General features: G+C 56.8%; 3 protein-coding genes across 3 annotated transcripts; 1 reads left to right on the top strand and 2 right to left on the bottom strand.

The window, feature by feature from the left end:
• Positions 1 to 1255: 1255 nt before the first annotated feature.
• Positions 1256 to 2457, bottom strand: KD926_001734 (glycoside hydrolase family 43 protein; the record flags this gene model as incomplete). The annotated part of the gene is made up of 4 exons (XM_053105314.1): positions 1256 to 1753; positions 1811 to 1842; positions 1908 to 2064; positions 2125 to 2457. 4 exons carry the CDS (start codon positions 2455 to 2457, stop codon positions 1256 to 1258), a joined length of 1020 nt encoding a protein of 339 aa, XP_052951504.1.
• Positions 2458 to 3800: 1343 nt separating this feature from the next.
• On the top strand, positions 3801 to 9220 carry KD926_001733 (putative Rho guanyl nucleotide exchange factor; the record flags this gene model as incomplete). The annotated part of the gene is made up of 3 exons (XM_053105313.1): positions 3801 to 8096; positions 8152 to 8421; positions 8489 to 9220. 3 exons carry the CDS (start codon positions 3801 to 3803, stop codon positions 9218 to 9220), a joined length of 5298 nt encoding a protein of 1765 aa, XP_052951503.1.
• An 833-nt stretch (positions 9221 to 10053) lies between these two features.
• Positions 10054 to 13576, bottom strand: KD926_001732 (GTPase-activating protein; the record flags this gene model as incomplete). Its single annotated transcript, XM_053105312.1, has 3 exons — positions 10054 to 12295; positions 12352 to 12736; positions 12799 to 13576. 3 exons carry the CDS (start codon positions 13574 to 13576, stop codon positions 10054 to 10056), a joined length of 3405 nt encoding a protein of 1134 aa, XP_052951502.1.
• Positions 13577 to 14051: the final 475 nt, after the last annotated feature.

Here is a 14051-nt window from a genome sequence, read left to right as displayed (position 1 = left end):
ACGGGGGTGGGATTCAAATGAAAGACTATGGGTGAGGAGGCCACGAGGTTGCCGAAGAACTAGGAAGGTCTAGGGGGTCATTATGAGTAAAAGCAAAAGTGAGTGCAGGGTGTAGGAGCCTCAGGGAGAGCAGAGGTCTTGGGAATAGGCGAGCGTGGAGCCTTGAAGCAGATCGATCAGGTAGTAGTCGAACTCAAACAACTTGGTTCATTGAGGTCTTCACAGGTCCTCTGAGTCGATATCTCCACAAAAGACAGCGTTTTAATAATCCTCCATAAGGCCTGGCCGATGTCTGTCCGTCTCGCTAGGTCATAAATGCTGTTGTTAATCCTAATGACAGTGATGATTGACCGTCAATCCCAGCAAGAAGGCGACTCAAGGTCTCAACTCCCGAAGTCATCGCCAGTCCGGTCCACTCGGGAACTGACCGAGTGGATCTGATTTGAGATTGCGTTCCGCAACTTTTCACGATCTTCGTGCCACTAAACGCGTTGCGGGAAGTGATCGTCATCGCCCGTGTTGATCTGTGTATTGGTTGGGCTCGTGTCCCTGACTCGAAGGGTTGAACAACCTGGGCTTGATCGATAGATATTCGATAGTCAGTTTGGAACCCTCGGGTGGTCTATTTTCATCCCTTCGACTCCACTATCCTATGTTATTTCGTCCCAAAGAAGCAGAAAATAGAAGGAAACAAAAAGAAAGCAGACAGATCCGATCAATAATGCGATTTTATCACCACGCTCACGTCAACCTTGTGAATCGCCTTTCCCATCAGAGTGCATAATCCAGATGTCATGACCAGACAATAAAGCATCCGACCAGCAATTACTGACTCTGGTCGCTTGTTGTGCCAAGGATCAGGTTCACGATGCTGATCTTGTTGGCCACGAGCCTCTTGACTTGATTATATATTCCCGGCCCCGACGAGGATATCACCGGAACGCATCCACACCACGCTGTGACCACAACAGTCCTTTCTTGACCGATGACGACGATATGCTTGCAAAGCCAGGGTATTTTCCGGACAGGACGACACGATATGTGAAAGGCCTAGCGTCGCTCTAAATGAATGACCGAGTGCCCGAATTTAAGTGTTGTTTTTCGATAGATAATCCATCTTCCTAGTTGCAATCCTTTGTTCAATCTTCGATTGTTTTTTACTATGAACATTCTATGTGGCGTTAGGTTTGCGTGCTTGCTTGTTCATCTCTTCGAAGCAATATCAACTCTGGGCCCGTATTATCTGTGTCGCTAGCTAAAGATTTGACAAGGCGTCGTACTGCTCTTGTGTTACAGCGAGCACAGATCCATGTCGCATGAAGGTCAGGTCGCTCGACGAGTCTCTCGCAAACTCGCCCGAGGTGACGTCCGTTGATTCCCACGCGGCGATTCCGGGGCTGTCGCCCACGCGATCGCAGAGCAGATACGCCTTGCCCTCTTCCTCGTTGTCCCAGAAGGCATACGGTCCTTCGTAGCTGGCGCTGTCTTGCACGCTGCCAGTTGGCACGGTCCAGTCGCCAAAGAGTCCGTCGTTGCTGACTTCCACGACGGGACTTGTCGTGTTGCCATCGACGTAAAAGCGCACGAAGGTATCGTCATCTACAGCCAGGAAGGCCAGGTCAATGACCGTGCTGGTTTGATGGTCGATATAAGTCTTCGGCTCGCCGAAGGTGCGGAAATCACTGGTATAGGCGTAGCGAATGATCTGGGTGGTTGTCGGGTCACCGGAGTGGTCCGAATCATCGGACGCATACTGTCAATCGCCGTCATCAGCGGGAAATCGTCTCGCAGCAGTGCGGAGGGGACTTACAAACTGGGAGGCCCAGTGTACCAGGTATTGTTCTAATCGTCGTAAAACCTCGTCAGCCCCAGCTGTCGTCAAGCCTTTCCCATCTGACGGGAATTACCTTGAGAAGAATCCCATACGGCGTCCGGAGCCCACACCATGCCGGCCGTCTCGTCCTCAACCGTCACCAGTCTCTCGTCGGTCCAGTTCACCAGGTCGGTACTCTCCCAGACGAAGATGCCGCGCGATCCGGTGCGGACGGCGTCGCCCCAGTTGGTCTGCTTTCATTAGCCGCCGTTCGCCTCGGTCGGTCGTCTACCAGACAAGGGAAGGCTTACCGATCCAATGTCCAGGTCCGTGCCGATGATGTAGTATTTGCCGGCGTCATCGCCAACCCCGGCAATAATAGAGGCGTCGCGAATGGCCTTGGTGCCCAGCGTCGGCGACAAGACGGACTTGCCGCCGTTGGCAGTCTCGAAAGCCAAAGGGTTGCCATTGTCGCTCAGGGCGAAGTAGACGCTCTCGTCATCGGTGGTCCAGTAGACCCCTAGGTAGCCTACCTTGTCGGCGTCGGCCTTCTTCCGAAGGGCATTCATCGAGGGCCGGGGAATAGCCAGGGCGAGGGGGGCCGTGGCCATGAGGGCCGTTATCCAAGTAGCAAAGCTCTTCATCGTCGCAAGAGGCAGGTTTCTGGGTTCGTGATGCAGACGAACGAGAGGATGAGAGGCGACGAGCTCTTTATAGCGAGCCTCCGAGGGTGTCGACTCGTGGCATGATGCAATCGCCAAGCGAACGAGGTATCAAATTGTCCGGCGTCCCCCTCAGGAGCAAGGGTCATTGGCGGGGAGAGGGATGGTAGCGCTGCCGATCCCTGACTGGGCATCTTGATATCGCAATTCTCCGACGGGGGTGTGGAGGATGGAGAGTCTAATATGAGACAAGAAGCGAGACACCCCAAAAACCGGAAAGACAGACGACCGACAGGAAGGAGAGGGAGAGAGAGAGAGAGAGAAAGAAAGACAGTCCGGGGAGATCTTGGCACCCCCGCACGTGCTCCATGCGGGGGAGTCGACAAGGACCAGGACAATGAAGAGAGAGAAAAAGAGAAGGTAGACAGACAATTCTATAGATAGACAATGCTATGTCCCCGTTTATCAGTTTCTGAAAGGCCGGGAGTCTAAGAAAGGACCAGAGCCAAAGACGAGTTGTCAACTTACTATATAAACGCAGCGTCTTCGGAGGGATGCCTTTATGCCTTCATGCTGGAGTGCCATGGTGCCTGAATCCCTATTTTCTCAGGCATATAGATTCAGGCATCCAGGCACTAAGGCGTAAAGGCATAAAGGCAGCAGCAGTACCTGGCAGATACCGCCGGGTTACCACGACAGACGCGGGCGGCAGCAAGGCGGAGCAAATCACTCGCTAGTCCCGACCGGGTTCTTGCCTGACGCGGGCTGTGGATGCCTGAATCGGGGGCATTTTGCGCCAACAAAGAACCCAAGCTGCAAGAAAGAGCGAAAGAGCGAAAGACAAAAGCACAAAAGTACACAAGCAAGACCCGACAGCAAGAAAGGCGGGTGGTGACGGGTGCCATTATAATTTATAATTGAGGGTGCGGCTCTGCCAGCTCCTCCTAACTCGACAGTCGACGGTCTTCTTCGTCTCATCTTCCTCGCATCTTCCCCTTCTCCCCCATCCACTTTCTCCCACTCCCTCATCCTCTTCTTCTTCTTCCCTCCCTCTCTCTCTTTCTCTCTCTTGCTCCTCCTTTTCTTCCCTCACCCCCTTCCGCCCTCTTCCTCTCCCATCTCTCGAATGACGCTCTTTACCCCCTCGACGTGACTCGCTCTCCTCGCCCTTTTTTTTGCAATCTCCACTTTATTATTGATTTCCCCACTGTGGAATGAAGTGAACGTGGGCTTTTTTTGACCCTGGCAGCTGAGCCTCGTCTTCGTCTTCTCCCTCCGTCGACGCCGCCTTCCTCTCCCTGAGCCTCCGCCTGCCGACCGTCAGCATGGCTCACTATCAGAATGGCCATCCGGTCTATGGTCAGCCAAACAGTCCCTCCTCGTCCGCCGCCCAACTCGCTCGTTATGCCGGCGCCTCGAACCACAACCAGCCGCTGCGGCGGATGCCCAGCTACGACGTGGGCGATGACGCCGCCCTCTCGGCTCGCACCGCCGATGCCAACGGTCGATACGGAGGCTGGTCCGGCGAGGGCTATACCCAGGCTGACCCCCGGCACTCCCACCTCCCTGTGACCAATTCCCCCCAGGTCCCTCGCAGCCGGGGCTCCTCGCACTCGACCTACCAGTATCAATACAACTCCTCGCTCGCCTCACCCACCCAGCCGACCTACAATCCCCAGCAGTACGCCGTCCCGCCGACCCCGTCGCAGCTGAGCTACAATCAGCCCGTCTATTCGGGATCCGGCAGTACCTACGCCGGTGGTTCCGGTGCTGGCAGCGTTGCGGGCCATCAGCCTTACAATCCCGCCGCCTACCAGTCCGCCGCTGCCTATCCGCAGACTCCTCCGACGCCGCTGGGTTACCCGCCACCACATCCACACCTGCCGCCGCCTCCGCCGCCCCGGGGCTCTGATCACCCGTACGGAGGACGTCCTCCTCCGGCTGGCTCCTACGGATTCCCCGCGCCCCAATCAAACCTGTCGTCCGCGTATCCCCTGGTCTCGCCTTCCACTCCCAGCGCCGCGTACGCCGTTGGAGGTCCCTTGAGTGCGGGCGGCGTCGGCTCGACGGCCTATTCCACGGGGCACTCCTCTCCCTACCTACCGCAATCACCTCGTCGCTCCGAGGCCTCCATCGCCGCTGCCGTCGCGGACGACCACCCGCCTGCACCGCCCGCCCATTCCACTGTCGGCGATGACCCCTTTCGTAAGCGTTTGAGCCTCACGCGTCCGGGATCCGGTCGCTCGCTCCCCACGCCGCCTACGCAGCATAGTCAGTCACCGTACTCGCCCCGTCGCGCCGAGACCTTGACCCGACATCCGCAAGCCCGGCCCTTGCCCGGACCTCCTGTCGACGCGGACGGCCCCGGAGCCAACGAGGTGGGAGGCTCGCCGTTTGACGATTCGTTGGACGAGCTCGAAACCGTGGGGGTGGATCGTCAGGCCTCCGGGGGCACGCGGTCGAGGTTCGGACCGCTCCATGTGGACACGCAGCACAATCCTTTCCGGGGCGACGGTGACGCGGCGCAGATCAATCCGGCCGGCCTGCGTTTGTCGCCCGACGAACGGCACACGCACACGAACGGGAATATGGCCACGGGCACGGGCCAATACGTCAACTATGACGCTTACAGCGATGACAGCGACGCCGAGGCGGCCGCCGGATTGGCCATGCTGCAAATGGCTGAGGAGGAGGACAAGGCGCAGGCCGAACGTTTGCAGGAACGATCCCGCCGCGAGACCAACGCCTCGATCATCAGTGCTTACGCATCACACCCGTCGGGCGGCGCCGCCTCCCCTCACCCGGACGACGGCGTCCTGTACGGCGGCGGCAGCTATCGCGCGCGCTCCCAGTACGGCGAAGTGGCATATCCCGGCGAAGAGGAGGCAGCGGCGACAAACGGGCTCGACCGGGACCGACTGATGGCCACATCGGGCTCGCTACGCAGCTCCAACGTGTCGTCCGACGATCGGGCAGAATACTCGGATGATTACGACTATCCGCCCGTCGCCAACGACAACGCCGCTGCCTACCCCTTCCAGCCGCTGCCCTCGCATGCGCGCGTGGATGCCGGCGGCACCGGCGGGCTATCCGAACCGGGGACGTACGGGCGCCGCATGAGTTTCGACTACGGGGAGGAGGCGGAAACGCCGCCCATCCACCATGCCCATCATTCGGACAGCGAGGGGTCGGAGCGTGGCGACGAGCCCGAAGATCTGTTCTTCCACCCGGGCATGCGCCCGTTGCCGCCGGCCCCCGTAGAACCGGCGAACAACGCCAGTCTGATTCCCCATCTGATGCCGGCCGGCACGTACCACCGGCACGCAGAGCAAGAGGACTGGCAGACGGCTTCACAGTATAATCCCTCCTACCCAGTTGCTGCAGACTCGTACAGGCCGACCGTGCCCGCCTCCTCTCAAGTCCCACGGTCGACCTCCTTGTCGAGTCATCCGATTGGACCGCGTACTGACCCCCCTATCAGGTCCAAAACCGATGCCGACCGGGCCAAGTATCGTCAGCAGCAACAGCAGGAGCTGCTGTCGCTGCGTCCCGAGTCCGGCTCGCTGCAGCTGGACGCACAGACGGCGGCCGCCATGGCCCTGGACCTGCCTACCATCCCCGCCGGGCGTCGCAAGAAGTTCAATCCGGCCAAACTGTCCTCGGAGCAGTTCCGCCGCTGTGTCGAGCCCTGGGCCCTGAGCGCCATCCTGAACTGGGTCCGCGAGCTCAGCGAGGATGAGACCGACCTCAAGGAGCAGGCCATCGTCGAGGCCCTCGTCGCCCTCTTCACCCACAAGGTGCCGACCATGAACATCGCTGACGCCGAGACGCTGGCCGCTCGCGTGGTCACCAACATGCTGGCCGAGGGGGCATTGGTGAAGGAGGAGGAGTGGGTCAAGTTCAGCTCCGGCTCGCTCTCGGGCGTGCTCTTCCAGGTCACCGGCACTGGTTGCTATTCATCCTTGCTCCATGAGCATGAGGGCGAGGCCTTTGGCCGCTGCTACTCCTTTCACTGCATGCGCACCCTGAAGAAGGTGAACCTGAAGGCGCAGATGATGGAGCCGCAGAAGAAGGCCGAGGACTGGGTGACGTTCTACAAGGTCCCCAAGACCACCTGGGAGTCGTACCCGAAGAAGGAGATCGACCGCCAGAACAATCTGCACGAGGTGGTGACCACCGAAGACTCCTTCATCAGCCAGCTGGACGTGCTGCGCGATCTCTACCGCGATCAGCTGCTGGGCATGCAGCCCTCCATCATTCCGCCCAAGCGCCTGAACAAGTTCCTGCACGATGTGTTCGGCAAAGTCGACTCGGTCAAGCGCGTGAACGAGGACCACCTGCTAGCTCAGCTCAAGTACCGCCAGAAGGAGCAGGGTCCTTTCATCATCGGCTTCAGCGACATCTTCCGCGAGTGGATCCGCAAGGCGAAGTCCGTGTACATTGACTACGCCGCCACGTTCCCCTACGCCAACTACCTGGTGCGCAAGGAGGCCGAGCGGAACATCCACTTCCGCCAGTTCCTCAACCAGGTCCGCGATCACAAGCTCTCGAACCGGCTCAGCTGGGACACTTACCTCAAGGCTCCCATCACGCGCATCCAGCGCTACACCCTACTGCTCTCCACCGTTCACAAGAACATGCTGAAGGACAGCGAGGAGAAGATCAACGTGGCTCAGGCCATCGAGGAGATCAAGCTGGTCGCGCTGGAGTGCGACAACAAGGTCGGCGAGATGAGCAAGAAGGTCGATCTGATGGAGCTGTCGTCCAAACTGCAGCTGCGGCCGGAGATGAAGAAGGAGGTCGAGTTGAACCTGGAGCACCTGGGCCGCGAGATAATCTTCCGCGGAGACCTTCAGCGACCGGGCACGCGCACCCGCTTCCTCGTCGACACTCACGCCATCCTCCTGGATCACTACCTGGTCCTGGCCAAGGCAGTCACGGCCCGGGACCCTTCGCGCACCGTCAAGTACGAGAGCTACGACGTCTCCAAGCTGCCCATCCCCATGGATCTCCTGGCTCTGGAGAGCACCAACGACGACCCGGTGGTCAAATCGTCGGTGCGCGGCGTCGCGACGGTGACGCCGCCCCAGGCCGCCACGCGTGGCACTGGTGCCGTGCCTTCGAACTTCGTCCCCGGCGGCGGGACGTCGGCGCTGGTGCCGACTACCGTCCTGGAAAGCTCCAAGGACGACAAGATTCTCTACCCCTTCAAGATTAAACACCTGGGCACCGCGGGGACCTATATCCTCTACGCCTTTTCTGCCCAGAGTCGGCAGGATTGGTGCGACAAGATCACTGAGGCAAAGACGAAGCATGCCGCCGCTCTCTTCACCCAGAATGCCGAGCCGTTCAGACTCCGTGTGCTGGCGGACAGTGCCTTTGCTAACTCGGACTTCTCGGCCTCCAGTTCGGTCACCATTGATGGCACGCCCTTGGACAGAGCAATCAAAGAGGTAGAACTGCGGTACCCGGCCTCCAGCCCCCGGCCTCAACCGGTCTGTCGAACCGCCGTCCACTGTGCCACCGTCTTCCAACAGCCCCCGGGTCGAATGATGTGTGCCATCGGCACCGATTATGGCGTCTACATCTCCGATTACAATGACCCCCGTGGATGGACTCGGGTATGGATCCCTTTTGAATAATGGTCCCTGGAAACCCCATGCTAACTAGGTTCAGGCGATTCCTATCGTGCGCGTGACCCAGGTCGCCGTATTTGAGGAATTTAACGTATTCCTTCTCATTGCTGACAAGTCCCTGATCGCCTACCACTTGGACGTTGTGTGTCCAGCCAGCGGGGTCCAAAATCAAACCACAAGTGACTCTGCTCGCCGCGCGCCCCAAAAGCTCTCAGGGAGCCGAGAAGTGGGCTTCTTTGTCGCAGGACATATGAAGGATCGTACTCTGGTCATGTACAAGAAACGGGACGGACTGTCGTCCACATTCAAGGTATGTCGGGTACCATTTTGGCATGTTCCAAGGAAAGCCATGTCGCTGACGCAGACCATTTCCTCAGGTTTTGGAACCAGTCCTGCAAAAGTCGTCCTCCAGCAAGACGCGCTTCTTCCAATCTCGTCGCTCGCAAACGGAGTTCTTCCGCGAATTCGATGAGTTTTACATCCCGGCCGAAAGTTACGGCATCAACATGTTCCACTCCTCGCTGGCAATCTCCACCCAGCGCGGCATTGAAATCCTGACGCTTGACAAGAAACAGACCTGGTCGGTCCCGGATTTCCGATCGGAGGCCCCGGAGGCGCAGGCCCAACTGTCAAGCATTGCCAACCGGATCGGCAACCTCCGCCCGCTGGGCATGTTCCGTTTGAGCGACAGCGAGTTCCTTGTGGTCTACACCGAATGTGCCGTCTACGTGAACAAACATGGCGATGTTTCCCGGAGCGTGGTCATGGAATTCGTAGGACGCGCCCATTCTGCCTGCCTGTACGGGAAATTCCTGATACTTTTCAACGAAGACTTTGTTGAGGTACGCAACGCGATGAATGGGCGTCTCCGTCAGGTTATCCCGGGTCACAATGTCGTTCTCCTCGACGACGGCAGCAGCATGCCTGGATCCGGAGCCAACAGCGTTCCTACTTCTGCAGGCGGTGCCGTGAACCTCTCGAGCGGACTGTCCAATGGTGGTTCTATGGCCAGCAGCGGACGAACAGTCAAGATCTGCATGCAACACCCAGAGCATGAACGAAGCTTGATAGTTCTCGAATTGATTGAGAATGAAGGGCAGAAGGATTGATTTTGAGGGGTCACCCCGGAAGTCATATATATCCTTCCCTTTCCTTGCTTTTCTTTCCTTGTCTCTACTTCCCTCTATACCCGGAGCCCTTGATGCCACAATTATTCAGCGACATTCTTCTGCTTCCCGCTCAGAAGTTTTCTAGTTAGCCCTTTTTCCCAGCCTACTGAGGTTACTTCGCCAGAGCGAACACTCCATTGATTTACCATCCTTCTCTTCATTTCTTATACTCTTTCCTTGAAATTTTATACCCCCCTTTTTATTTCCCAGCTTCCTTATTATTACATTTTGGTTTCTTTTTCTCTTTTACACATTTCTTTGCATTTCTTTTCATTTTGTCTATATTGGATTTTATTTGTCTTCCATCCTGGTATAGATCGTGTTAAAACATGTGGCTAATGCCATCCCTCCCTGTACATACATTTTGTTCGACGGACATTAATATATTTTATTTCATCCCTCGTCTCTTGTGACGGTTATGTACAGCCTCAATTCATGCCGTCCGACAATGGCGTATCAAACATTTCGAATCCGTAAACTGCATTTCCATATCGGAGTCGGTTGTATTCAAGCTAAACGTAATACATACATACATTGATCGGTCTTCCGGGTACAACGGAAAACAAGGCTAAGTGGCAAAAGGAAAACATAGAGAGAGAAAATGAATCTAGAATAGGAAATATAACGGTGTAGGCGCACGCAGTATGGCAGAGGTTGGGCGATGATATTATCACAAAGAAAATAAAAGAAGAGAGAAAAAGATGAGTAAGATGCAAAAAAAAAATGGAGAGTGACGAGTGGCACGGAAAAAAATATGTTGGATAGTGTTTGATTTATGACTCGAACTCAACCTTGCTCACGTTGTGTTGATCCGAATCTTGTGATCGTTGCTGCCGTTGGGCATCATTGCTATTGCCAGCCTCCGAGGGACCACCGTGGTGCTGTTGTCCCTCCTTGTCGTCCAACAAGGAGGCCTCGTCCTTCTTGTGGATGCTGACGACTTCCGCTCCTTCGAGAAGATCACGGTCCGCGTCGCGGACGCTCCGGCGTTCAGGGTCTGCCCCATACGCGCCGGCTCCCCAGCTTGAGATGCCGCCCACGATGGCGGGTGTGGACGAGCTGTTACGGGGGTCGTAGTCGTCATCATCCTCCTCCTCCTCGTCTTCGCGGCTGAGCGCGTTGCGCTCCAATTCACGCTGCGCCTCGTCCATCCGCTTCTTGACCTCGGCGGCCATGCGGATTCCGTCCGTAACTATGTTGTCGAGAACACCGCGGAGACCCTTGCCCGGGGGCACGATGCCTCCCGATGCGCCTGCAACGGAGGCGCCCGAAGCGGCGCTGCCGTGTGACTTGGCGGTGTTGATATTGGAGAAGGTTGTAAGGTTGGAAGAGAGAGAAGTGGCGACAGAGGCAGGATGCGGGTGATTGGAAAGACGGAAGGACTGAGGGAAAAAGGAGTCGAAGAACTGTTCGAGCAGTTCGTCGGCCAAGATGACCATCCGGAAGGTGGGGAGGGTGATATGTAGAGGGTTGTTGGGATCCAGGGCGGGATTTGCAGCTTCGGGAGCCTTTGCGTCATTCTGCGCCCCGGGGCTGTCGTTCCCTGGGGCAGTAGGGGAAGACTTGGTTTTTTCCTCGCCCACATCGATCAGGTCCTCCTCATCTTCCCCGATGCTGAATGAACCCAGCTTGTCCGCCGTTTCTTCCAGGTTCTTGGAATCCTCCGGCTTGCTGGGATCGGCATACTCGAAGCACCGGCGGATGAATGAGCTGACACTTCCCAAAAATTTCTCATCCGTACTCAGCCGGTCATGGTCGGGGTGCTCACGGTCGTTTGCAGCGCCAAGCTCCTCGATGGATTGAGTCGGCGTAATAGTGCCGTCAAAACCGCGACGAGAAAGGAAAAGCAATGCTTCGGAGATTCTCAGGATGCCTTCGCGATCAACCTGGCCATTGCCATGGTCGTCGTACAAGTCGAAGAAGTAATTGATATTGTTCATAATATCTCGCGGACCCTTCAGACGCGCCAGTCCATTGACCGCATTCTGCAAGCTAAGTCCTTCAGATGGATCTGTAGCCCATTTGCGGAACAAGCGTTGCATAAATTCGTGATCGGCGGGTTCAGATTGCTTGTTCCACGACGCGGCGGACTTTCCATACCCTCTAAGGCTGTTCAAACTGAGCTCGCCCGACGATTGCTTGCGGGAAGACCCGGGGGTGTCGCCTACGGCCCACTTGGCTGTAGCAGCGAGGAAGTCGCGGAAAGCGTCGTAATCCATGTGAGTCGGACTGGGGCCAAGACCCACGCGACCTATTTCACGGTCTACCGGTGGACCTAAGATCGAAGTTCGCTCGACTCGCTTCTTCTCCTGGCGCTTCGTTTCCTCGTCTAGAAGTTTTTGTCTTTGTTGACGGTCATAAAGGACCTCGTAGAACCGGTCGTAGATCACGCCCAGATCGTCCATGCTCAGCTTTTTGCTTTCTGGCCCAAGGTTCCGGATGGAGGTGCGCTTAGCGAAGCTCTCGATGTTTTCCAGCACCGCATCTTTATGCTTCTCCCGTTGATCGGTGATGGTTTGATGAGTGATACCGGAAAATTCCTTGAAAGCCACGACCATCAATTCCTGGAATCGGGTGATCGCTCGCAGCTTGGGGTTCTCGGATCTCGGGTGAGCAGACTCGTCCAGGCGAGAAAAGTATGACTTCAATACGGAGATAAAGGACCCGTCATCCTGGATATCCAACAGCTCCTCGCCGTTGACTCGCAGAATGGCAAGGCCGACCTGGAAAAGAACCTTGGGCCCTTCCAGGAAGAACACATCCAAAACCCTGAATGCAAATACCAGCGGCATCGAGTTGATGTAGAGGGAGAGAAACCACGGCAAGGAGACAACCGAAAGTTGAACGTCGGATTTGGCAAGGTGGTCCCACAGAACCGGCATAGTCTTTTCCACCAGGGACTCGAAAACCTTCTGATCAAGTAACGTGCCGTACATGGTCGTCGAATAATAACCCGGGAGGAGACGGTCGCATAAAACCGAAAGCAGGAAAAAGGCTTGCGCCTCCGACATATATCTAATACAGGTCAGCCGCGGTATCCAGACACATGGTGCAAACAAACTAAAGCATACATCAACAAAGCGGCCACGACGATATTCATGGCCTGGCAGTAACCGATCTCGGCGTTGGTCCAGCTGTAGGCCGTGAGCACCCGTCGTAGCCGTCCGATTCCTTCCTCGCTCTGGAATCCAGCGTACTCCGGCAAACTTCGATTTAGGTCTTTTTCAATCTCGTCGATCGCGAGAGATTCTTGTCCGGAGAATTTGGAAAGCGTCTCGGTATACAGCTTGGGCGACCGCAGACGCAGATACAACGAACCCGAAGCGATCTCCCAGATTTCACCGCGGAGGCGGTTGGGAAGGCCCACGCGGATCAGTTTGTGAAAGGTGGGCTGCCGAATGAGAGTCGCATTACGGCCATTTTCTACCGGTGAGATCGAGGGAGTCAACGCAGGTTCTGAAAGTAAAGGGATCAGCGGGCCGTACCTCGGAAATATTCCCCCCACAATCTCATTTTACTCCGATCCCGAAGTTTACGGGCATCACCGGGGTAGCGGAAGATCATCCCCAGCCCGGCATCGGGTGGCTGGTGCAGCTCGGAGCCGTCCCCTTCCTGGCCCTTGGATTTGGCTCCGGAAAGGAGGTATTCCGAATAGCAATCATTGACCACTACTCGCAGGTTTTCAATCTCTTTCATGCCCTCGCGCAGTCCTTTCTTCAGGCCATCGCAGAAACGTTCACAGGCCTGCCTGCTCCCGACCAGCTGGATGGTGAATCGTTGGGGGACGAAGCCGGAGCTTTGCTGCTTCCCCAGCGCACCGTTCCACGTCGTCAGAGCCAGGGAGAACACATGGCTCAGGCTGTTGAGCCGCTCAACTCGGCGGATGCAACACAGCGGAATGGTGAAGCCATTTCCCGACGGGCCCGTACCATTCGTCTGGCCGGCCCAGTAGGTAGATGCCCCCAACGTGGCAGAGGGCGCAAAACTCGTCGGTTGCGTGGAGAAACAGATATATCGTTCGCTCAGGTGAAGTCGGCCGGCATAGCGGTTGCCGGCGCGTTCGATATTGCGCGAGGCGTCCCCTTGGCTGGTCGGAGAGGAGGTATGTGGAATCGGAAGAACGAGTTCTGCGGTGATTTCCTGCAACGGATTTTGAGAGTCGGGGAGGCGAAATTGCTGGCGAAACAGGGAGGCCTTAGAGGGATTGCGATCGGATGAGGTGAGAGTAGGAAGGTTGAAGTTGGCCGGGTCAATGAATGACTGGGCTTTTTGAACGAAGGACGACCACTGCATCATGGTGCCGGTTGCGGAAGATAAGAAGATGGCCTCCACCGGGAGGGGGGCAACGATAGGTTATGAGAAGGAATAAAGGGGAGAGGAGTTGAAGGGACTGTCTCTTCTTGCCCGGTCTCTATTGCGGGAATGGGGGCCTCTTGGGTGGTGTAAGGCTGATTTGATGGCCAAGCCCAGCCCGGCAGAAGCTGGGGAGCTCAGACGGAGCGAATCAGGATCGGAAGAGGAGCATGTACGGAAGCGCACGGGTAGAGAACGACAGGGACAGGAATCATCGTGAAAACTGAGACAGCATGATGGAAGGAGAGGGTGGATGGCGGGGGAGAAAAAGAGAAAGTGAGTGAGAGAGAGAGAGAGGGAGAAGAGAGCGAGACAGAGGGCGAGAGGGGAATGGACCGGCCGCATGAAGGCACGGATGGGATGCCTGAAGGCGGTCGCGCCTCGTGCCTGGGGCTGCACGTGACGGGCCCGCGGCTCG

This window comes from Aspergillus affinis (assembly GCF_023601865.1).
Source record: "Aspergillus affinis strain CMG 70 chromosome Unknown NODE_135_length_96101_cov_83_922457, whole genome shotgun sequence".
Taxonomy (NCBI): Eukaryota; Fungi; Ascomycota; class Eurotiomycetes; order Eurotiales; family Aspergillaceae; genus Aspergillus; species Aspergillus affinis.
The sequence above is the reverse complement of the archived record's forward strand: the minus strand, read 5'-3'. Positions and strand labels throughout refer to the sequence as shown.